The sequence below is a fragment of the Falco cherrug genome, chromosome 16 (genome assembly GCF_023634085.1).
Source record: "Falco cherrug isolate bFalChe1 chromosome 16, bFalChe1.pri, whole genome shotgun sequence".
Classification (NCBI taxonomy): Eukaryota; Metazoa; Chordata; class Aves; order Falconiformes; family Falconidae; genus Falco; species Falco cherrug.
In genome coordinates this window covers 10,415,128-10,440,273 of record NC_073712.1, presented here as the reverse complement: position 1 = coordinate 10,440,273, position 25,146 = coordinate 10,415,128, and the positions used below count along the sequence as shown (strand labels likewise).

Below are 25,146 nucleotides of genomic sequence, written 5' to 3'. Positions count from 1 at the left end.
AAGCAGTAAACAAAAGTCTCCTAAGTATAAAATCTAAATGTTCTCGAGCCCTCATCCCAGACAGGCGAGTCACAGCATGAAGGGCAGATCCAAGTTCTTCTCGCCAGTGCCGAAGCAGACATAGCCGTACTGCTCGGTCATTGGGACATGGTAGAACATCAGTCCCAGCCGCAGCAGGCTCCGCAGCACCACCACAGTGCCTCCCTTCTCTAGCTGGACAGTCCAGGAGCCTGTGCAAGAAAATGCCATTTGTCAGTATGTCACAAGTGCAGTCCCTGGAAGGGAGAAAGAGGCAGCATTCCTGGAGCAAGCTGTCCCTAAGCTGAGAGGGGGGCTGCAGTGCGTTCTGCCTGACCAGTTAACAGTGCACAAGGCTGCACTGGAGTTTGTGACACCTGAGAAAAGGGAAGTGAGGGAGACCAGAAACCTTGATACCTTTTTATCTTTTGTCAGTTCAGCGTTACAGGCTGCCCTCAATTCCAGATGTCTGTGTCTAGCTTCACAGAGTAGCATATTCCATGGCTATGATAGTAACGCCATATGCGTCACAGGAAGGGACCCCTGGAGCTCCAGACTTGTATACTTGATCCCTAGGAGAGGCTAGAGCTATTCTTGGATGCTTCTGAGCGGGCAGCAGTTACTCTACCAAGCTGCCACCTACTTGGTCTAGCTACTAGCTATAGAGAGCCAAGACTAGCTATAGCAATCCTGCATAGTATGGAATTTATTTTTAAAATAAACTTGTAGCATTAGTAGTGAGAAGAGGAAGAAGACACTTCAGCTCCAGAGAAGACTGGTTTCCCTGATGCAGCAACTGGGAAAGAGGAAGAGAGCACGAAAAGCAGGGTATTTCTTAGCTCAGAGAATTTTGCAGAAAAGGTTAATTCTCTTCAGTCTTTCCTGGCTCCATCATTGAAGAGGATGTGCGTGGTAGGGGCAAAGGGATTAGTTTCCGCATTGATTTTGCTTTGGCTCTGCGGAGGAGGTTCAGAGCCAGTGTGAAAATGCAATTTCTCCTGGATGCAAGGAGCTCTGAGCCACTGAGTGTTTGTTTTGCATCTGACACAACAGCCTGGGAACAACACAGGAGGGGAGGGGGCTGGAGCATCAGCCTGGATTCAATGCCAGAGGGCAAGGAGCTGCCAAAAGAAGAAAATACCAGCTTCAGCACCAAATCAGTAACGCCTAGAGGCTACAATGTAAGGAAGAAGGTTCCTGCTGAATCTTCATCTAAAAGCAAAAGCAGCAGGCCCAAATAAAAAAGTGCAGTTGGAGCTGTCATACTACTACGGGCCTGGAGTCAAGCGGTCAGGCTGTCTGCACCCAAAGTCAAAATCTGCCAATTCCAGAGTAAGCAGAAAGCCCATAATGTGTTGGGACAGTTAGACGGTATTCATTCTTGTAGATAATTTTAGGCTCATCAATTTATGCTGTGACTCATGCTTACTTATGTCATGGTTAGCCTGGGGAAGGGCTTCTGTGATTGCTGTCAGCTGCCAGTCCTCCCCTTCCCACTCACTTCTGACTCTTGGCCAATTTTAGTGGCATCCGACAAAGGGTTGAAGTGTTTTAACACCACAGGTTCCTACAACAGGTCTCCACAGGACACGGCCCAAGGGTCGCCTGCAGCTCCTGAAGCTATTTGTTTATCTGCCAGCAGCTGTGGGGAAGCACAGGCTGTTTGGCTCGCCCGGCAGCAGCTATCTGGGCAATCAGTGCTTGTAGCTTTGGGCTCTTGCACACTCACTTGCGGTACATGTAGTCTCTGAAGCAGTTCATGGCAAACTGCAGTAGTTGAGGGCTCGCTGGGGGGGGGGGGAAGTTGAGAGGAAACAATATATATGGTGGCTGCAGAATCAGAAAGGAACACCGCAATTCAAAGCCCTGTAAAACCAGGTGTCGTGAGTTCTGCTGCTCACCTGTTACCTCCCTCTTCTCTTTGTATTTCTGTACTTTTCAAAAGTTTCTTGGGCACCACTGTTTCCCCTGTCTCCTTCAGTAGCAAGTTCCACAGGTTGGTTATATCATAATATGCACCGTGTCGTCTTTGATCTGTTACCTTTCAAAGTACCCTCTTCAGTTACGTGCAAACATGGAACTAAATGGACAGCAACACCTGCCTTCCATGGCAGTCACTGAACTTTCTAACAAAGTGACTCTGGCTGCAGGATAGAAGTACAAAAGAGACATTCACATTCTTTTAAGGACTCGGGAGATTTCCATACCGGAGAGCTTACTTCTGACTCACTCAGCTCCATGTTGCCACTAAAGAGAAACAGCTGGAATCTCGGTAAAGCAAAGCGCTACTTCATACAGAGCAGGATCAGTACAGGTGTGTGCCATCTTCCTTGCACTGTGACATTCCTTGCACACGTCCTAGTTAGAGCATGAGCTAGTGTCTTCACACACAGTGGTTTCACAGACAAGGCAACCCCAGTCTCCCATGCAGTCTCTCCAGTGCTACTCATGTGGACACAAACTGAACTGGACCTTGGTCATAGCTGGAGTAAAACCACATATTAATGGTTCAGCCACTGGGATTACAAATTCTAACTGACTGGGTCTCTGACAAAATCTGCATGTTCTTAAGAAACTTCACTACTTGGATAGCATGGAAACCCAGGTGAAGAACGTTTCATGACGAGCCAGATCATCCAGTGGCTGAAGCACTACAGCCATCTGCTGTCAAAGGACAAGCTTTCAAACAGTTTATTGAACTTTGCCTCTAAAAATTTTCACCATTTGCTCGTGGCGGTAGCTAGACTATGCATAGGGGAGTTGAGCAACAAGTGGCAAGCAAATAGGTCTGAATATGTGACAAATAACTTCTTCCATTTCTCCTTTGAACACCGACTCTGCTTTCAGTGCAGGGTTCTTGCAGCTTGCGCTTGCAGAAATGATCTGCAAGCCCTTTATCACGTACTGGTGGTTCTTGCTGCGGCTTTACACATTGGTTTGCAGGGGGGTGACTGTAAACTTTTGAAAGAGTTTCTCTGACAAAAAGCTAATGGAACGAGGAACTCTCATTGTCTTTGATTTAGGACCAGTCCTCTGAGAAGCAAGTCTGTCAAGAATAGGACTGTGCCTTGCCTTGCTGGGTGGTGAGAGCCTCTAGGGATTATCTGGTTTGCTAAATGTCTCCCAACATACTGGAAGCATCCAGCAGCCTGGGTTGTGTGTGTGTGTGTGTATATATATGTTCATGTACACAGATGAATCCTCTGCCCAAAACTATTTACAAAGAACAAAAAGAAATGCCTGGAGCATGACAAGTGGGAAAGGTGAGAAGGAAAACAGGTATATTAATGCTCTCATGAACTATATCTGGATTCAGACTCCTTTTTGCTGGACAAATTCAGAGAAAAGCTAGAGTAAATACAGTTCAACTTGATTTAATCCCCTTATCTATGCTCTGGGGCAATACAGTACTGGATCCATAGTGTCACACAGGCTTATCTATCTCTGCAGAGTATTCATCAGCAGTTAACTCTGCTGATCAAAGGAACGTCCCATGTACCTTCACACCTGGCAGAAATGGACAGAAGTAATTGAAGACAGCTCCATTCACTTTTATGCTTGATCTCTGAAGGCTGTGATGTGCAGCTGTTTCATTTCCCCACTGTCTGTCCAAGCTGCAAACTCCCAAAGGGCTCAGATTTGTCATTTCATAAATGTGAGACCTTTGGGGAATATTAAATTGTTACAGCTTTCTAGCTCTTCTCTGATACTTGATTCTGCATCTAATTCTATGCAAATAGGGACAATAAAGTTTTGCTGATGCTGCATAAGTCTTCCTGTGAAATAAGGACCTAAACAAAACAAGCAGGTTACTTCAGGGCAATCCCACCTGGACTGACACAACACTCGTTGAAGACAGGAAAAAAATTACATGAAACTGTCTGAAACTGTAATGTCATTTTCACTCAGATCCTGTTTTCAGCAAGAATTAGTCATAGAGCTGCTCTTTATTCTGCAGAGCCAAAAAAGCAGCAGCCATGCCACCTTCTACCTTTTACTAACCACATCACTGGGGACATATTTCTAACACAGCAATCAAAGGTGATCTATTCAGTATACTTTTCCAGGCTGGACCTTTGCAACAGACAAAATCAATTCAGAAACTGCACTGATACACAGTGCTGGTGTTTGCCTTCTAAGGAGGCAGCACATTAAAGTTGTGAAACCTAACCACTTATTTTGGTCCTTTTAGAGCCCATTATCTCAGTCTGTTTTTTCCCATACCTCACCACGTTAGCAGCATTTGAGGAGATGGTCCAGAAGACAAAATTATTTGAACTCATGAGACACGGAGCAAGTTATTCTCCTTGAAAGCTTCAAGACAATTGTGTTCTCTTCCATCACAGCTCAAATCTCACTATATTAATAAAAAATGCTTTTTCAGGCCCACCTTTCTTGTAGGAGTTTGAAATAATGATGTCATAAACCACTCTAAAAGTACTTTAATCAGAAGCTAATGAACAGCACGAAATAATAGCTTAAAATGAATATGCCTTCTTTCCTCCTTCAAGAAAATGCCTTAGAAATGCATTTCATAATAAAATATAAAAAGAGCTGAGAACTGCAAAAATGAAATGCTGTTTTTATCCTTTTTTTTTTCTTTTATCCTTTTTCTTTTCTTTTAAACCTCCCTGCTATTACAAATGGTTCTTGGAGTAAAATCATTGCATAGGTAGCTGTAGGTCTCTATTACTATAAAAATGCAGGAGTGGGATGCTGGGTTCAAATCCTTTCTAATACTGGCTCAGAATACCCCATGGCAGTCCCCGTACTGTTCATTGCCCCTGTGTCAGACAACATGTCTCTTGCTGGGAGGCTGAGAAACTCAGAGTATCAGTCTGTAAGGTACACCAAGACTCCTAGATAAAAGTTGTCAGGAAAAAAAATTTACGAACTATTATTTGCATTGGAGGGAATACAAATAGAACTAAGAGACAGCAAGTAAAAGCTGGCTTTCCTAGAGTTAAATACTGATTTTTACTTGCATCTACGTGTGAGCTGTAGCCTATGTTATCCCTAAATCAGACAGCAGAGTTAACTTCACTCATCATGCTTGCTAAGGTACAGGGAACCAGAGGTCATTGCTCTCACACCAGAGATTTCTAACAGTAACACCGCTCTGGTAAGATTTCCATTCTTCAAAATACATTTTTTTAAAAGAGCAAATTAATTCTGAAGCTGCACCCAGCAAACCTAAGGAAGCCAAGCACTGTCTGTGTTGAAACTATTGCCTGTTGCTGCTCCAGAAGGGAAGGGAGGGAGCTGCTGTGTGGGAGGAAAGAGCATGGGAAAAATATCCGCTGGATGAAGATCTGGAGCTTCCTATTCCCTCTTTAGAGCAGGCTGCAGCCTCCACCCCTCCAAACGCAGACAGGAATTCTGAGGAGTTCCTTACATCTTTCCCAAACAAGAAAGTGCTTTGAAGATTCTGATGCTCACCCAGTGTTAAACCACTGCCTTTTTTATGGCACTTCAACAGCTGCCAGGACACCAGAGCTGAATTTCAAAAGTCAGCCTACTTCTCAGCTTCTTCTTCCTTTCCAGTTGCCAATAGAAATCCCTGTCTCATCCCCCATGTCTGTCTCAGCTATGGGCTGAATCTTCTAACTCACAGAGGCAACAGTGTGCGTGAGACATTAGCTTTTAAACAAAAGCCTTTTAAGAAGGTTGTTTGCAGAACTTTCCTGTGGGAACTGGTCCACTTTCAGTATGACCTCTCATAACATTGCTGCTTCGGAGGTGATTCAGCAATGCCTCGTTTCAGTACAAGCTTGAGAAGAAACAGCTTTAAGAGCTAGACAGGCTGATAGAGAGGCTCCATGTCGCAAAAGCTCACAGAGGGTCATAAAAGTGACATTATCAATTCCTCTTCAAAGGAGAAAATGTCTCAAGGGAAAAGCAGCGTCAGCATGGTTGCTCTTACCATTAACGCAATATGCTGCCACATGAGCAGGTTATAACCTACCTTGCTGCAGTTCAGTTCTGAGTGAGGGTGAAGTATGGAGTTATAGCACAAATATTAACACCCACAGAGGGGTAACATAACCGCTTCCCTTTGCAAAAGCAGCCACTGCTTGGCTGCGTGACCCCAGGCACTTAGCTCTGACAAAGCTACACTACACCCATGGGATTTAGCTTCCATTTCCCTCCAACAGAAAATCTAGCACTGCAAAGAGCTTCCTACTTCTAATTTGCTGTCGATAGGAAACAAAGACAAATTGCAAAGCAGAGCAGCTGTAAGGAAATTTTGCTGCACGGACATTTGACGCACAGCCTACCAGCCATAAGGACACACATCCAAACGCTCTTATATGTGGGGCTCAGACTCCTTCATGCCACTTACTGGCTACAAACTAAATCTCTTTCATTTGCTTGACACACCACTTGCACCCCATACGTTAACACTGCTGTCAATATTTCCAATTCCCCATATAACTATTTCATAATAATTAAACAAAAACACAGACTGGTTGCAGGTTCGGTACTATTTTTAAAAGCCTCCAGAGCCAGGAAAGCACAGTTTACAAACAGTCAGATGCTTCCAAGTGGCTCTTGCGTGGTCCTAATGCCTGCCACATCTTTGACACACAAATACAACCATGCCCAAACCTCAAAGTAAAATGGTCTCGCTTCAGAGGGTTTTTCTCTCCATTATCCTCTCCCACTGGGGATGCCTCTGCAGCACAAATGATTAAGACAGCCCTGGGCCTTCCATTTACGCACAAAGTACCTGTTTCCTGCTGACAAGGAAGACCCAGGCATTGCAATGTTGTCCCAGGAGCACAGTATTCAGAAGCCTCCAAGTACTGGCTGAAATGAGGCCGTACTTAGACATCTGACAACAGTGCTGCTTAATCCGGTTAAGCAGGCTCTGCCCCCAAACCCTTATTCCCCTCCTCATCACTCTTCCATCACAGAGACCACAAAAGTGTTTATTTACTGCTCAGTGAACCAGGTCAGGGAACGATCTGGCTGAAAAATAGTTTAGCCAAAAATAAAGTTATTTTTCCAGCTGAAATCTGGCTGCACAGCCAGCAATGCCAACACAAAAGAAGGGACAATACACAGACATAAATGAGCAGCAAAGGATGGGAAAGACTGAAAAAGCTAGCACAGAAGTAACACACATCAAATTACAGCCTCCCTTATAGCTCAGTTAGTTTGCCCTTAAGTCCTAAATCCACCTGATAATTAGAATAGAGCTAGAATCCTTTTAACTTTTGTTGTTGTCCTTGAGAAAAAGATGCAGACTTTGCACAGAAAGCATCCAGAACAAAGATTTGGAACAGGGCTGTGCACTAGAGGAAACAGCAAGACAATATACAATCAAAACTTAGGAGTAGAAAAACTGGTTAAAATCTGTGCTATTTGGATTCTGACAACTGTAATACTGATCATTGTATCTTGGGTCTTCTGTAGTAAATTTACAAATCTCTCAGAGAGGCAAAGCACCCTCCTTCCAAAGCACAAGTTTATGCTGGATCTTGTCACACTCTGTATTTCTTGTTCAGCTGGTCGCTGTGGAATCGTTTTTGGAGCGTGGCATGAGTCACGTAGCATCTACCTGGGGAGCCCCTGCATTAATCCATCACCTTCGTGGGCTTCTGTGAGCCCATTGGTTGGTAGGAAGAAAAAGAAGGACTCTCGCCCCTCCCTGCTCTGAATGAAAGACGCTTCCTCTAAATCTTGCTACAGGATTTCAGGCTCAATTCAGCTTCTTTGGGGCTTTTGTCACCAAACAAATGTGATGTCTTTGAAAGAAAGATTAACAGTTTGATGAAAGGATGCAATGGACAGCTTTGTTCTAGCCTGCTTCCCCCTAGAGCTTTCAGTCACTGTCACTTTCTTACCCACGGAGAGTATCTGTCTGACTCTCAGAGGAGATTATGGCCACCTTGTAAGATTTTGCCTCTCCTGATAACAAAGCACTGGCCACTTTGAGGAGGTGATAATGATGAACGGGGGCTGGATTAGGGGCAAAGAACCTCACATCGATCTCTGAATTCTGAGAGAACACAAAGCAGTCGATGCTGGGATTCAAAACCCATCGAATGCTTAGAGGACATCCAATTCTCTCTCCTGCAGGAGGGGCAAGGCTACAAGCCCTGTCAGTCCCCCAGTTGTACTTACCTCATCATCAAATTAGCAGGACTAGTTAAAAGGGCTTAGGGTGAGGAACAGATGGCATGGATTATTAACTGTTGATATTCTCATACTAAACTAGATACTAAATTCTGGCCCGAATTACCTGAAGAGCTTACCAGTTTCTGAGAAGACTGTCACACTGAGCGTATCCACACAGCACAGTGCAGTTGTGTTGATATTCAAGCTAATTCTGAACACTAAAGATGGCTAAGCGTCTTCTAATGCCTGGGATATCTTAGCTGTCTCTGCACAGCACAACCTGCACAGCACAACTGCCATACAAATATACCCATAGATGAACTGTCTCATCCTTTTCCCTCTACACACAGCCACGCACCCATTCAGCATGCAGAATTTCAATCTATATGACATTTGCATACAGTAAAGCAAGACAACGCCCATTACTTCCTCCCTGCAAATGTTCTATGGCCAAAGGGGCAGCAAACAGCAAAGCAAAGCTATAAACAGGGCTGGCACCAATGCCAGCTGCTGCACAGGCAGGAGCTGCCACTCAGAAATAGATCACTCCTAGCAAAAGCTCAACTTGTTGTGACTTCAGTGACATACAGACTGCCCTGGGCTTTCCCCTGCAAGTAATTTTTCATCATTCCCTAGAGAAAGGGCTAGGCCAAGGCTGACCGATGTGGTGATAAAACTACAACTTCTGGTTCTAAGAGGCTTCACCCGCATTTCCCATCAGTTCAGCAAGAAGTTCATCTCCTTTTCATGTCCAATGAACCAGGAGCTGAAATGGAGACAGGGTGGGCCATGATTTCTTTTACTGAGAAGGAAAAAACTCAAATACAATCCCTGGAAAGTTGCTACGGAAGACTCTGCTTCTGTCCTCCTCCTTTCACTGCAGCAGTCAGGAGAGTGAAGGATTCCACCACAGCTCTCGGTTGATGGGCAGCCCTGCTCCAGTATAAACTCATCCAAGGTCTCTGACTAAGCAAGACCCCTGCGGTGATACAGACCTAGGACCCAAAAGCAGTGAATGCACGGCTTTATTACCCATGGACACAGAGCCCAAGGAAAACAGACTCCTTTCCAGAAATCAAAGCAGACCACAGACAGCCAGTCAAAAGCTATAATACCAGCTGGCTCTGGAGTCCTCACGTGGCAACATAGCAGGAGAGGTTCCAGTCTGATCTTGAACTCCTGAGCTGGCAGCACCCCAGCTTGTAAGAGGGACAGCATCTTGTATTGCTCCCAGGCAATGCTCTTGGGTCGCTGCAGGCGTAGCCTTAACAGCCTTTAAAGGCTCCTCAGTCCAAAAACATGAAGAGTGTCTGTTGCGACGGAGGGAAGACGCAGTCACTCAATATGAGTGATCAGCAGACTTCGTTTATTGTCTCTTACAGTCACCTTTTATGCCTTCTTATAATTAGCTCATACATATTACAAAAGTTAAGCTCATTATTGGTTAGTTGCCTAAATACCAAGCCCACCCCTAGTTTCTCTTCTGTAGTTTTCTGTTCCCACCTGCAACATTCTTTTCCCACCAAAATCTTCCTGTTATTGTGTAACAAGGACAGCCAAAGACAGTGTATTTTGCTTTACTTCAGATAAGCTGAGAGCGATGTGCATTTTTGTCCAGCCAGCTGGACTATGCCTATGTGAACTTTTTCAGCTAGCCAGTTATCCACAATTCCCCCGTTTTTATTTTGGGCGACATAGGCTTGGTTGACAATCTTCAATAACAGCGTTTTAACACAAGAAAACTACATATCTAAGCACTACTAAAACTATTACCATAATGATCAAAAAAAAGAATAATAATAATCCCGTTTGCTATGAGATTGTATCTTTGCTGTCAAAAGTTCGAGTTTTTCATGCATGGTCCTCTGTGTGTGGGATTGGAACAGATGTCGAATAGATTCCAGAACAGGGCCCATCGCAAAGTGCTGGCAAAGCAGCGTTCTCGCATCGAGCTCCTCCAGCGTGCTCTACAGCAGGTTTTACCCAACGGCTGGGAACCCAAATAGTGCCTGAATTGGTAGAAATACAGACATAACCACGCCCCACATAAATCACCTCCACAGGACCTACCCATTGTCCTGTTTTTGCATCCTTATACAGTACTTTCATGTGTGGTGGCCTGGGGGGTTCTGAGCCAGCGTGGTGCCTTATTATAGGCGGCTCATTACTGTCCCCAAACACACACAAATGATTAAGCACAAAAAGGGCTTTCACCACCCTTTCTCTTACATCCTGAATCTCTTTGAACTTTTCTATATAGCGTTTTAGCGTCCCGTTAGCCCGCTCTACAATTGCTTGTCCAGTTGGAGAATGAGGGATTGCAGTAACATGTTTAATATTCCACATTTGCATAAAGCGTTTGAGTAGTCTGCTACCATATGCAGGACCGTTATCAGTTTTAATAGTAATAGGCACCCCTAAAACAGCAAAGCAACTAGTTAAATGCCGGCGCACGTCCCGGACCTTTTCCCCGGGCTGTGGTGTGGCCCATAACATATGGCTATAGGTGTCTATAGTAACATGCACATATTTCAATCGACCGAATGCAGGAACATGAGTAACATCCATCTGCCAAACATCATTAGACTGTAGTCCTCGCGGGTTGACCCCGCAACCGAGCCCTAAGCCTGAGTTATGGTGACTACATATAGGGCAAGCCTTCACAATGGCCCGAGCCTCCTCCATAGACAGTTTGTAGGCTCGTGCCAATCCCTTCGCATTTTGATGGAAGATCGAATGGGCTTCTCGGGCTCGACAATGTGGTGCTAATGGGGGTTCAGTAGTGATTGCGACGAGACGATCAGCTCGAGCATTGCCCTCTCCGAGGCCTTCTTCCCACTGGTGGCTTCGGATATGGATCACCGCATACGATTCCGATCTCTGTGCGATTGCAAGCTGCAAGCTCACAAGTAGTTCTGTCAAGCGTTGATTCTTTAATTCACGCACGCTTGCATCTTCAATCCAGCTGACTATGCCGGCAACATAGAGAGAATCTGTGACTACATTCAGTGGGACATCTCTCCATCTAATAAATGTCCAGACCACTGCATAGAGTTCTAGCGTCTGTAGAGAATCCTTTGGCTGCGCTTGTAGAATTTGGTGTTGCCACCCTTGCTCATCTTTCCATGTTATGGCAGCGGTCCTAGAGCGTCGACCCGCATCAGTAAAGGCCGTGAGAGCGTGTGGGATAGGCTGGCTGGATCGCTTCGGCTTAACAATCCAGCCCATGTTCTCCATCCACGACAGGATGGGCGATGGGAGTGGTTTCACTATTATTGCTGCTCCATCGTGGAGTAATGCAGCCTGCAGTTCCTCGGAGTTCTGCAAGTACCACTCCAAGTCGATCTGTCTCATCGGCACCCATATCGTGCCAGGAGGAGTGCCATCCACCTGTAAAATACGACAGCGACCTTTCTTGATCAGCTCCGTCAGCGTCGAGATCTTGTCTTGTATTGTGCGTCGTGGTTGCAGTGGGGGAGCTATCCATTCCAATACGATGGTGGAGTACTCCCCTTTCTCCCCCGTTTTTATTTTTTGCTGTGTTAGAGCACCCATGAGGTACTGAGTGCCACACAAGATAGTCAAATCGATGGGTAACCCTACAACACGCCGATGCGTGGAGCGCGCAGTCACCATTGAAGCTATTTGTTGTAACGTTTGTTCTTGCTGTTCAGTAAGCTGTACTGGGGTTGAAGGATCTGTCCCTCTCAACAGGGGGCGTAGTTGATTTAACAGTTCATTGGGGATGCCCACTACAGGCCGGAGCCATTGCAGATCACCGAGCAGTCGTTGGGCGTCGTGAAGGGTTTGGATATCCAAGTGGAGTGACAACTTTTGAGGCTGAATTGTTGTATCAGTGATGCGCCACCCCAGATACTTCCAGGGGCTTGATTCTTGCACCTTTTCGGGTGCTACTACCAATCCCCTAAGCTTGAGTTGTTCAATTAAAACCTGTTTTTGTCGTAAAGAGAAGGGTGTTGGCTGGGCTAACAAGATGTCATCCATATAATGGTAGATTAAAGTCTTAGCCCAGCGTTGTCGCAAAGGTTGTAGTGTGGCAGCAACATAGAGTTGACACAAGGTGGGCGAATTTCTCATTCCTTGCGGGAGGACCGTCCATTCAAAGCGTTGGTCCGGTCCCTCCCGGTTGATCGCGGGTAAGGTAAAGGCAAATCTGCGCTGATCATCTTCATGTAAAGCAATTGTGAAAAAGCAGTCTTTCAAATCTACAATGAGTAAATGCCACCCTTCCGGTATCATAGCTGGGTTGGGTAATCCAGGTTGTAAGGCCCCCATATCATGCATCTGTTTGTTTACCGCTCGCAGATCATGAAGCAATCGATATTTTCCAGACTTTTTCTTGATAACAAAGATGGGGGTATTCCAGGGGCTCGTTGACAGACGCAAATGACCTTGTTGATACTGCTCTTTAACCAGTTCATGCGCCTGTTCTAGACTTTCCCTTTTTAACGGCCACTGCTCTATCCACACTGGTTCCTCTGTCTTCCATCGGAGTGGGATCGGGAAAGTCCAAGCAATGGCCGCCCCTAGAAAGGGAGGTCTGAAGTGAGGACCATCCCCATTTGGGCCAAGATATCGCGGCCAATCAAAGCATGCACCCCCTCAGGCAATGGAATAATTGAGACACAACAGTTTATAACTTTGTCAGCTATAGTCCATCGCAGAAGGGGGGATTTGCGAGCGAGGGTCAATCCCCCCACTCCTGCAACTGTAGCATTGGTCGTACAGGTTGGCCAATGCGCCAGCCATTTGTGTGCACTGATTATAGAGACATCAGCGCCAGTATCCAACAGCGCAGTAATCGAGAGAGTCTGGTCTCCATACTGCACTGTGACCGATCGCCGTGGTCGTTGTTGCAAGCCAATAGTCAATAAAGCCATTTGCCCTGTAGACCCAAAGTTACCTTGTCCTCGAGGTTGTTCTTGCAGTGGTTGGAGGGTGCCTGCAAGATGCAGTAGTGGAATCAGCTGGGCTATCTTGGTCCCTTTAGGTATAAAGAGTGGGGGAAATAGCGTCTGAGCCATAATATGAATTTCTCCGTGAAAGTCCTTATCAATCAGTCCCACCAAAACATTGAGTCCCAACATGGTGGCTGATGAACGCCCGATGAGTAATGCTCCAACAGCTTGTCCGCGTATACAAACTGGGCCTTGTATGCCAGTAGCAAGTTTTGTAGGCTTTGAGTCCAAGAGGGTACAATCTACTGTTGTTGCCAGGTCCAAGCCGAGGCTTCCGCTGGTTGCAGGTCGGAGAGGAAAGGATTTTGTGCTGCTGGGCAGGCAGCCGCTTTTTGTGTCAGCGCGGGGCGGCTCTTCCCGCTGGGTTGCCCGTTTCCCGATCGACGACAAGCAGCTTCATTGTGAGTGTCCGAGCGGCAGTTTCGGCACCATACGGAGTTGGCATTGCAGTCCCGTCTCACGTGTCCGGTGGCACCGCAACGGAAGCACCGTAGACGAGATGGGCCGCGGTCATTTGATCGCCCAGCAAAGGCTTGCAAAGGAGCAAGGGCTGCTAAGACCTGACTCTGGGTAGACTGCGCCTGCTCTTTTAAAGCACTCCCTAGTTCTTTTATTGCCTCGACTAACATAGCCTGGGGCCCGACTGGCACTTGTGCCATTCTTTCCAAAGCTTCTTCTATGGTCCATGTCCCTGGTAGCATAGCTAGGATGTTACGTGTGGCTGGGTTACAATTCTGTATGGCACACTGCTTTAAAATGGAGCCTTTGAGATAGTCTTGCACCCCAGCCGCCTGTATGGCGTTTGCTACCCGATCAATAAATAACCCAAATGGCTCCTCTCTTCCCTGTTTGATTCCCATATAGGAAGGGATTCCCCCGGGCTCCTTTATACGGTCAAGCGCTAGTCTAGCTAGCCTCATCGCTTCCTTTGCCTTATCCGGTCCCATCAGTGCCTGCGCTTCGGTTCTAAAATAGGGTCCTAAACCCATCAGCTCCTGTAAAGTAACCCCATGCAGTGGGTCCCCTGGCTGTCTAACCACTGCTACCGATTCCTGACAAGCAGCCTGCCAATGAGCGTTAAACAGAAGCTGCTGATGTTGGCTCAAGATTAACTTCATTATACTGCGTATGTCACTCGGGAGTAAGATATTAGTTCCCCAAAGATAATCTAACATTTGCCTGGTGGGTTCCCCTTTTAAACCTGACTCACTCACCGTAGCCCGTAGCTGAGTTAATAATTTCCAATCTAGGTTAGTGAGAGAAACCGTGATATTCCCCTGCGCATCTGGCTGTGAATACGTGACCGGGAAAGCCTCATGCACGATTCCCGCGGCAAAATCGCGTTCACCCTCAAGCATAGCACTGTCTGCTATCTGCTTCCAGACCTTTTGCCTATTTTGGGCAACCTGAAGGCATTCTGCAGAAGGATTCGTACATTCCCTACTCTCTACGGGGTTTTTACGGTCTAGCTCCTCGCTTACGTCATCATTCCCCGACGGGGGCGGGGCTGAGGGATTCAACGAGGGCGGCGACGGGAAGGGCGACTGGTCCCAGCTTGCCGCAGCCCCCTGCTGAACCGTCAGCGTACGCACCGAGGGAGGCAGCGGGCAATCGGGGGGGGAAGCCGATTCCCCCTGCCGTGCGGCTACTGCAGTCCCGCTTGCAACTCCCAGCCGCCCAGAGGCAGCAGCAGCCGCTCTCTGTTCGGCTCGATGTTGCAAAAGGGCATTAGTGACAGCCTGCCACGGTTTCATCAGTTTTTTGGCAGTTTTATTGTCGGCTATTACTTCGGCAAACAGCGTGTCCCCATAATTACGCCACTCTGCATGCTCGAAAACCGTATCTGGATTCCCAAAATGACCCCTCGCTACCCCATAAGCTAATAACCCTGGTAATTCCTTTTTACAATCTATGCCCCGAATGCTCCGCTTTTCTAAAAAGCCTTTGAGCAAATCATACGTCGCTTGTCTCTCCATGCCGTGGTCAGCGCTGTTGCAGCCTTTGCGAGACTTCGGCGACGCGTGGCCGGCGGGACCCTCTGTAGGTGCTCCCGGGCGCGGGGACTGTGCCCTTCCGCCTCCTGCGCTGCGTTCAGGACCGGTACCCGAATCTCCGTCGAACCGTGGCTCGCAGGTTCAGCCCTCTCTAGGGTCCCTGTTCGGGCGCCATTTGTCGCGACGGAGGGAAGACGCAGTCGCTCAATATGAGTGATCAGCAGACTTCGTTTATTGTCTCTTACAGTCACCTTTTATGCCTTCTTATAATTAGCTCATACATATTACAAAAGTTAAGCTCATTATTGGTTAGTTGCCTAAATACCAAGCCCGCCCCTAGTTTCTCTTCTGTAGTTTTCTGTTCCCACCTGCAACATTCTTTTCCCACCAAAATCTTCCTGTTATTGTGTAACAAGGACAGCCAAAGACAGTGTATTTTGCTTTACTTCAGATAAGCTGAGAGCGATGTGCATTTTTGTCCAGCCAGCTGGACTATGTCTATGTGAACTTTTTCAGCTAGCCAGTTATCCACAAGTGTCTCTACTTTTGAAGGATGTAGGAGACATGCTTACATATTTGTGTACATCCATTGCATGCCTGTAATCACTAAGGGTGCGAAGAAAGCTATTGAAAAGCCCCAGGACCATTCCAGAAATTGCCTAAGCTTGGAAGGGACAGAGTAGCTTCTCCATACCTACAGTTCAGAAGGTCAATATACCACACACAGCCTGGAAACTCAGGCCATACCTTCTCCTCAATTTGATGCTGCTCTCGGTGCTTTTCTTTCTCGTTTTGCTGTTCTATAGTTTCCTTTTCTGTGCTCAGCACTGACAACGCCTGGACCACAGTGCGCCCTGCTGGAAAGCAGCAGCTACGGCCAGCCTGGAACTATTTCTAGGGATGGATGACTTCAGTTTTAACAGAGAACTTCAGGTACCAATGCTTTAAGTAATAGCCCGCTGAGCTAACTGGTTCGATTTTTACATCCAAAAGCCGACTGTTCTGATGCACGCTAATCTGTTTTACTCCTTCTGTACTACTGTGTTATGAAGTTTGTCAAAAACACTTCTATAAATGTCAGGTAACTCCATGGGATGCTGTAGCTCAGTTTCACACATTTACCAGACATACAGATCACCTCTCCTAACCAGGAATGAGGATAGCTGTGAGCCACACTAGGAGTTTTGTTCTATGTTTTGGCTACCTCTTTTTATCCTTGCTAATATGAAGCACTACCCTCTCATTCATTATGGGTCTTTTAGTTTGAATTTCAGCCAGACAGCTTGAAAAGCCTTGTCCCCGTGTGGCTCTTGGCAGGCTAAGAAGTAAAGTGCTTTTGCTCTCAGTTTTCACAGAGCTGGGGAGGTGCTGCTTATTGTTAAGCAATGAAAGGGGAGGGCTCAGGTCACATCTGTGAAATGTTAGCGGAGAAGGGAGGCTGGGTGAAAGTAGGTGGCCAGCACAGCATAGCACTGCTGGATTTTGCAAGGCCACTGGGGAGATAGCCATTTGCCTTAGAGCCCTGATAACGGGCAGGCTTGCTCTCTGCTAGCTAGCTGGGGGTTGTAAATACCTCTGCAGACACAGACTCTTCAAGTGGCTGGAGACTAGGCTGATAGAGGATTAATCGCCTGGAGGGTGGGTCGAAAGGGAGTTAATTAGCTGTGTTAATGCATGGAGATAAAGCAGGTTCGTGCCTCCTGGCCGCCTTACTTCCAGCACCTGGACTTTTGGGGCAACCAAGATGGAGCTACCAAAATGGGCCTTGAGAGTGGCCAAAGGAAATTATCTCCCACTTAGAAACGCAGCCTCTCTATCTTCAAGGGCCCATTAAGCACCAGCTGTTGCTAAACCGGTAAAAAGCATGCCAATGAAGCTCAGAGAACAGGAGGTTATGAGTGTTCTAACCCAGGCTACTGTTCAGCAAGTTTGCAGAAAGGCTAGTGCCCAAAGTATTCAGCCAAGGAAACAGCCACAAATCCCATTGTCTGCAATGCTGTGTAAGGAATGCCTCAAAATCACTGCACTTTCAGGTGAAGAAACGGAGCTACAGACTGAGTGGCTGTCACTTCTTCCGCAGTCAAAATGGTAAACGATCTTCTCTCTAGGCACTTCTCTGGCTGAATCATGAAACAGCAACTAGACAAGACCCACTATGATCCACCCTGCCACTGTATACCCGTTTAGAATGACGCTACGAAATCCCAGCATAACAGAGCCAGAGCAATTACATCTGAGAGGTCTCAGCTCCCCAGTCTACCCTACACAATGCATGGCAATGTCAGGAATCTCCTCAGTCCTCTTTTGAGCCTTCGTGTGTCATAGCTCAGAGTGTAAAGCCAGCTGTACTGAGAGTCCTGTGCTTAGAGTCGCTGTCTCAGGAGCACATTGCCACCTTTGCGTTAATGTCACTGACAATGAAGAAGCCCAAACTAAAAATCACCCTCTATGGCTGTCATCAAGTTTACAGCCAGGCATATCAGGAAATCACCTGTTCTGTACTCCTACATTAAACTTAACTCAGTTACTCATGTCTGGGACTAGCAACTTAGATTTGCCTTTGGCTAAAACACAATTCCCAGGAAGACATCCGGAATGATGCTAAGATACCAAGAGACACGAATTCCTCCATTATCCTTGTTAGCCGGTAGTAATTTTACTGTTAAAATTTGTACCTAGTTTCTCATTTTCATTTTTCTGGCTATAATATTCAGCTGCTGATTCCTGTTACGCCTGTCTCTGCTATACTAAATAGATCTTCAATAATCAATACTTAAACTCCATGGAGTATTTACACAGTGTAATACAGTCATTCTCATGTTCTTTCCTGCAAGATAAACAGATTGAACTGTTTATGTCTCTCACCAGCCCTTGAATCCTTTTGTGGCTCTTTTCTGTAACTCTCCAGTTTTGCCATGTGCAGTAATCCAGTCCTGATTCCACTAACAGCATGCGCAGAAAAAAAATCACCTCCCTGTTCCTATTTGCTACACCCTTGTTTATAAATCTACAGATCAAATTAGCCTTTTAAGTTTCAGGATCAGACTGGGAGCTGATGTTCAGTGGGTTGTGCCTGGATTTCCTTTCAGAGCCACAGCTTCCAGAATACAACTCACAGTCTGGCTTCCAGTCCCTGCTCTTAGGTCTGTGACTTTGCAAGTAGCTACATCAAAATGTACTTTCTTTAAGCAAGCCCAGTTTACCAGATCTCTGTAGCTGTCCTGCCCTTGTCATTATTTGCCTCTCCACCAATTCTTTACTCCTAGATCATTTATAAATAAGTTGAAGAATACCAGTACTGGCACTAGTCCCAGCTGAATCCCCTTCTGACCCTCTCCAGAAATATGCCCATTCAGTGATTTCTAAATCACAACTACTAATTAAGATAAGTTTAGGAGAATATTTCTGCAATGCTGGGATTTATTAAAGGTTAACATCGTAAGTATGCCACAAGTCTCCTGAGATAATGATTTCAGCAGCAACTTACCTGGCTCAGCCATTTTCATTTTTTGACACACAGTAAAGGTTGTCTAACTACCCTCCCATAGCAAACAGTCTGAAAACTGTCTGAAAGAGTATTTTATTGTCTTCATTTCATGTGAGTCCTTATTCTTCCCCAAAACAAACCAGAAAAAAAAATTGAGCATTTCTGCTCTTCCACATTTCTTATCAGCCTTTTTACCTTCACCATTTAGTGACAGTTTCCAGTACCATTACTATGCTTTCTTCTCCTATCAATATAGTTGAAAAAGTCCTCCTTATAGTTGTCAGGGACTACTGCAGGTTATCCTGGCTTCCTTGTCATTTTCTACTCAATATAAATTCCAAATTATATCAATCATTAATTGTTCCCAACTTTCTGTATTTCTTTTATATTGCTTTTTAAATTCTAATTCCTACCCTTATTCCACCAGTGAACTGTGGTAGGCTTTCAGCCAGAAGCAGCTCTTTATTGACTGGGAGTCATGACTTGTGAATAAAGTCTTCTTTTATAAATCCTGTTTCCACTCATAACTTTTCCTATCCACATTTTTCTTTTCCTTTGCCTCCAACATACCTCCCCTCCCGCATCAGTTTTTAACTGCATCAGTTTTTTAACCTGTTGGTGTCCCTTATCTCCATATCAAAGTGATCTGAGTCAGCAATCTGTAACAAAACTCAGAGTCAATTTATTGCTTTTCTGAACTGTACTTTGAAAGCACCAAAGACCTGAATTCTGCATCCCCTGTTTTACTTCCTCCCAAGCTTTCCAGTCTATGCTAGTACCTTAGGCTTTCTCCCATCCCCTTTCATTTGTCCTTGCAGAATGTAGCATAGCCTGATCTGATACTATGGTGACAGTAAAATCATCCTTCCCCCTCCATTTTCACTTTTCCCATCATGTCAATGCTTGACAGGTGACCATTATTTCATACCTATGCAACATTAGGTCATCAAGTGAAAATGCTGTAGGCATGCTAGGAATTTCTGCTATTTTTTCACCATTCCATTACCTACAAGCACATGTAAAACTGCCACAACTCTAGATCCTGACATGCTACCACCCAGGGTGCCAAACTCCACGCAACAGAAAGGACCACACTGGCAATCTGCCAGCAGCTGAAAGGCTATATCTAATTGTGCATAAAGTTGAGCAGATTGTCTGCTTAGACTAGAGCAAACAAGCTTATCTTTAATGCAGACATATGGCCAGCAAAACCTACAGATCCCAGCATGCAACATTATGGCCAGCTGGCCACTTGGATCAGAAAGAAGCATTACATGATCTGATACTGTGGTGACAGAAGATCAGTATCACAACCCCTCCATGTTCAAAAATCATGAGTCAGGCCACTCAAATTCATGAGTTTGGCTCAGAGAGCTGGCGACTTTAGAGGGGATAAGCCAATTGAATTTGCTTTTGAGACAGGGTTTGCATTCTCCCACTTTTCTCTACAATCATTTACAAAAATGTATTTTTAAAGTAAAATCTAATTTACACAGTCACTTGTCTCTGGGAGCTGAGACACCAAGAAAAACCAGACAGACTCACAGTATGATTAGGGGAGGAGCAGCAACATAGTCTGAACTCTTGAAGTGCACAAATAACCCAATAGACAGACACACGGACAGAATCTGGAACCTGCAATCACCACAGATATCACTGATAAAGATGAGGGTGGCAGACAGTTTTGTTACAAAACTCCAGGTTCCTCAATCTTGCACTAAACTCTCTGCTTTTACCGTTGTTTCCTTTATTCAATCTGGTTTAACTTCCTTTCTTCCCACCCCTCAGCTGTCATATAAAATGTTCTCTCTGCCTCCAATTTTCCATTCTGTAAGACACCTCTGCTCTCCTATTATGACACCCCATACATTTGATGACAGTTACACCCTTGACAGCCACCACAGATGTTCAGTTTCCAATTAATAAAGAAAACTATTCCAAAAGAGTTGTTACTTTTAGACAGGTTAAAATCAGCCCTTAATCTCTCAGTCCTGTTCTTTAGGTCTTTTAAGGGAGAATCCTAATGCACGCTGGGAGCATCACTCACATGTTACTCAACCCGGTCAATTTTTTGTGTATTTATTGAGGGCAGAGATGATTTTGGCTTCGGTCACAATTCTAGAGTCAATAGATTTGGGAATTCCTACTTCTGCTCTGACAATAACTGTTCAAGAGTGGATCTAGCCAAGAAAGACAAGAAAAGCTTCGGGTCAAAATGAGGGGATTGGCCAGAGCTATGAACAACATGTCAGGAAATAGAAAGAGCACTGTCTGCGCTGGGTCAGGACCAACATGAACTGGCAGAATTGAAAGAGGGTAATTCAAGACCCAGAGTTTGAGTACCTTGCAACCTGGAGTGAGGGACATTGGCAGAGCCGTGCAGATAAAGTCAGCAGAAAGCCTGTGTCTACCTCCTGTTCTTTTTTTTCCCCCTACATTTTCACAAGCAACCAGTACTTCAGGCAACCTGAATGCTTGATAAAGGGGGGTGGATTGATCTTTCTTTAATGTCAGAGCTCCTATCTGCATGTGATAGAGTGCAATTAGAAAGGCTACATGCCTTGCTGATCCTGTAACCAGTTCCTGCCTTACTTCCTTCACCTGACAAGCTCATTCCATCAGTCCTCAGGTTCAGTCCAAAAAGGAGCAGAACAGAGCAGCCAGAGCTGCACAGGCACCATGATGAATCTTCTTTTCTTCCATTAAGAAGCACTCAGTTGCACTTGAGCTCAGGTAGTCTTTGAGAATTAACTTTTTTGAGGAGACAGAGATCTGCACTAACAGCAACAACCTCCCAGGAACGGGGCAAAGGTTCACACTTACTCAGACCGCAGGTTGCGACAGGAAGACAAACACAACAGTGGCACAGCTGAGCCTCACTTTCTATCTGCCACTGTGTAAAATTTGACTACAAGTCAAATTTGATTTAAAGACTTCAATAAAACCGCCATCTTCATGTCTAACACACAGCATGACCTGCCAGTTGCCTGGTCCCTTGAACTAGATGTGAAACACTGCAGAATTGTATCTGTAATCTTTCAAAGGTGCCATTCTTCATCACAGCTGAAGGGGGCTAAAACCAGCTCTGTGGTGCAAATTAGTCTCCAGGATCTTAGCCCTTGGTGCCTGTTTTCTAGTGGAAACATAGAAAGCACCCCAGATTTATCGCCTGTTGCAGTGGCTCTATGGTTTCAGGCCTCACAAAATTAAAAAGTCTCCCTACCACAAACCCTAGGAAAAAAAGGGTGGGCAGGGAATGCAAACAGTAGCAATGCCTGAACTACCATCAAAACTGCAGCTAAAATTTTCTTAGGAGGTATCTAGGACCTAATCTCCCTTGCAATACTCCTTTTTGAGTCAAAAGGGCCAGCTCAATGGGCCAGCATACATAAAAATGTGCAGTCCCTCCAGACTACACCTTTGTAAAACGACTGCAGCAAGGACACTCCCAGTAAGTTGAACAATGGTTTACATTTTAGCACTGTTTATGCTCTGAACAGTCAGAAATGTTCAGAATTCAGGCAGGAGCTCACTAGGTTCCTTCTCAGTCATAGGAAAGATTGGACAAGATATATATATATCTTGTCTAATCACACACACATAAAGTCTGAAAGTCAGAGCACTGGTAATTCACTGTCCTTCCAGCCAAATCCATCAGGCACAGGTCACCTACTATCCTATCCTGCTACTCCAGGATAGGAATAAAATAGCAAACTTAAGTTCTGACTATGACCCAAGAACCTTTCTTTCTGTTCTTTCTAGACAGCAGGCCATGAAAACACTTGGCCCAATCCAAAAAAACGCAACAAATCAGCAAAAGGTAGTTAGAAGCAAATAAAAATCATGCCCATCTCTTTAGAGAAATATCCTGTCAGAGGAAGAAGCTTTAAATATACTTAACAGTTGTCCAGCAGAACAATAGAGATGTGAACTGAAAATATTCCAGTAGGCACATCTTCCTTTCTGCTTCCAGTGTAATCCCACTAGAATACAGATTATTCCACACTGCAGCATCTAACACAGTTTATCAAAGGAACATTTGAATTCAGCCTCTCAGAGATACCAGCTTAGTGTTAATGAGAGCCCATTTAGATAAAGAGCAGCAATACTGGGTGAGACAAGAGGTCTCTTCAATACTTCAAACCACATAAATTCCCTCTATCACTGGTGGAGTTATCTCTCCCCATAGGGACACCAGCTGTCACAGGCTTTACAGAAGTCAAGAGACAATATGCCACTCAGGCAGAGGGGTTATTAACTGCTGATGTGGTCAGATCTGTTGTGAGGATGTAACAGCTCTGGTACACTTACATCTACCACTGTAAGCATTTAGATTTGCTTAAGAAGGGAATTAAGTACAATATTTAGTAAAGGATACAATTCCTTTACAGATTTGCAGAAGCTCCTCACAAGCATACCAAAGTCCATAGTAACCTGCATCCTGTCACCTCAGCATTTCCCAGACTACTCAAGACTGCCTTCCCTTTCATTGCATCTGTTGATTCTTCTACCTTTACCTTGTGGGATATCATGCTCCAGAGAGTCTAGAAAGTCAGTGGATGGGTCGAGGTCAGCCTTTTCCAGCAGGGTTTTATTCTTCAGGTTAACAGGCTCAGTGAAATGGAAATAGGAACTTAACTTTTTTGCCTCCATCAAAGAAAGACCTGCAAACAGCCATTGATGACCATTAATAGAGTGAGCTAGGCTAACGTTCGTCACACCATAGAGTATCATATCATTTCTCTAATGCCCACAACATAGGAAAAAATCACAATCTTTCTTCAGTGGACTCCACAGAAGACCAAAGACTTGCCGGAAATGGGTGGCATCAGTCATCAATGATGTGCATTGCACGCCATGCTAAGTGCAGTCCTAGCTGAGCAATGGGCACTGAGTTGAGACCAACCCTCTGTGCCCATTTGGTTACACCCTATATCTAGAGAACTCACTGCAGCTATAAGTGCTAACCGCTGACATAAACTATGCGCAGCAATGGCGGGTCCCACCTTCCCGGTGGCGCCGGCGGGCGCAGGCGGCCGGTGTGCCGGGGCTGAGGGCCCGGGCGGGCCGGGAACCACGCGGGGCCGGTGTACCTCAGTGCCTGGCGTGAGGCGGCAGCCGTTCCCACGCGGTGCGGGGCTGAGGGGAGCGGGGTGGCCGCGGCCCGGAGGCCGTGCGCAGGCCTGGGGCACTGCGGGCTTCCTGGGCAGGCAGGGCAGGCTGTGCCGGGCCTGTGGGGAGCCAGCCCCGGCCCTGAGGGGCAGCAGCCCGCTCGGGATGCGGTTAGGGGTGGCTGCCCTGCCTAGGTCAATGGCCTCCATTTCAAGAGGCCCAAATCCAAATGTACGTCCAAAAGCAGGAGGGCATACAATTACACCAGAAAGGATACCACAAAGGGCTCCACCTTCCTCATTTGTTACATGAACGGCAGCAAAAAAAAAAAAAAATTAAAAAATCCAAACCTCTGAATCTCACTACTTGCGGTGTCTTTTTTTACAGTTCTTACCTAGCTCGTGTACTTCTATAATCAAGTGGCTTGTTTATAAACAGCAGCACTCTGTGCTTTCACTCTTTGTGATTGTCACTTTTTGTGAGCTCATTTTGCTGAATCCCATACAGACAGCCATGAAACAGTCCCTGCCCCTGCAATCTGACTTAATACAAAATGCAATAAATAATGAGATTGTGTGGCTGTTTAAACAAACAGAATTTGTTTGACATCTTCAGGAAGTTGAAGCTTTTATATGTGTGCATTATATAAATAAATATATGTGTATGCACTTACATTTAAATCCATTGTCACATCATAAATTCTTGGGTTTCTTTTTCATATGTTTCCTGTTCATTTCTAAGGAAAACAGTGATCCTGGAACTGCTGCCTGTAACAATCGTCACCTGCTGATCTGTCACGTGAAATCTTTAATGAGCTGTGCAGCACACAATCTGACCCATTAGTTTTATGTACGCCACACAAAAAGTGACTCAGATTCCTGAAGATTAACCACCTCTCCTAGACACGAATCAGGCAGAACATGTAGGAGTGACTGCAAACTTTTTGTCCATGCTGTCACCTACCACTGTGCCATAGTCTGATTTTCTCTATGGGAATTGGCATTTTCAGGCTTTGTGAGCTCATTTAATCACTGATGTCTCTAGAATCACATGTTAATATGCTATGGCTATCTGGCTAGTAAACAGAACTGCAAACCAGTCAGAGTCAACCTGAGATCTTAAGTGATTTTCTGCCACTGTCAACCACAGCTGGATTCAAACCAGCTGCTAACAGCTGAGAGGCTCTTTAGCCTGTTATGGATCTTCTAAGCCACCCAGTGTCTAGTTTTTGCCAGTCCTGATTGAAGATTATCAAAAAGGAAATCTATAGCTTAAGGAAATTCTTCCTGGTTCAGTGAAGTCTGGTGGGTAACTGTACTCTGCTTTGCTTTGTCTTGACCCCAATTACTAAACACTGATAAGGATCAGGAAGTAAGTGGTTGCATTATTTAACAAATGAAAGGTCAAAAGTGCTGCTATTCACTAAGGTCAA

The 25,146-nt window shown here is 45.5% G+C and overlaps 1 protein-coding gene across 1 annotated transcript; it reads right to left on the bottom strand.

Annotated features, from left to right (window-relative positions):
• LOC129737459 (radial spoke head protein 9 homolog) lies at positions 1 to 23,765 on the bottom strand. The gene is made up of 2 exons (XM_055727923.1): positions 23,120 to 23,765; positions 1 to 230 (listed from the first exon to the last, which is right to left on the bottom strand). Exons 1-2 carry the CDS (start codon positions 23,334 to 23,336, stop codon positions 70 to 72), a joined length of 378 nt encoding a protein of 125 aa, XP_055583898.1. The 5' UTR covers positions 23,337 to 23,765; the 3' UTR covers positions 1 to 69.
• Positions 23,766 to 25,146: the final 1,381 nt, after the last annotated feature.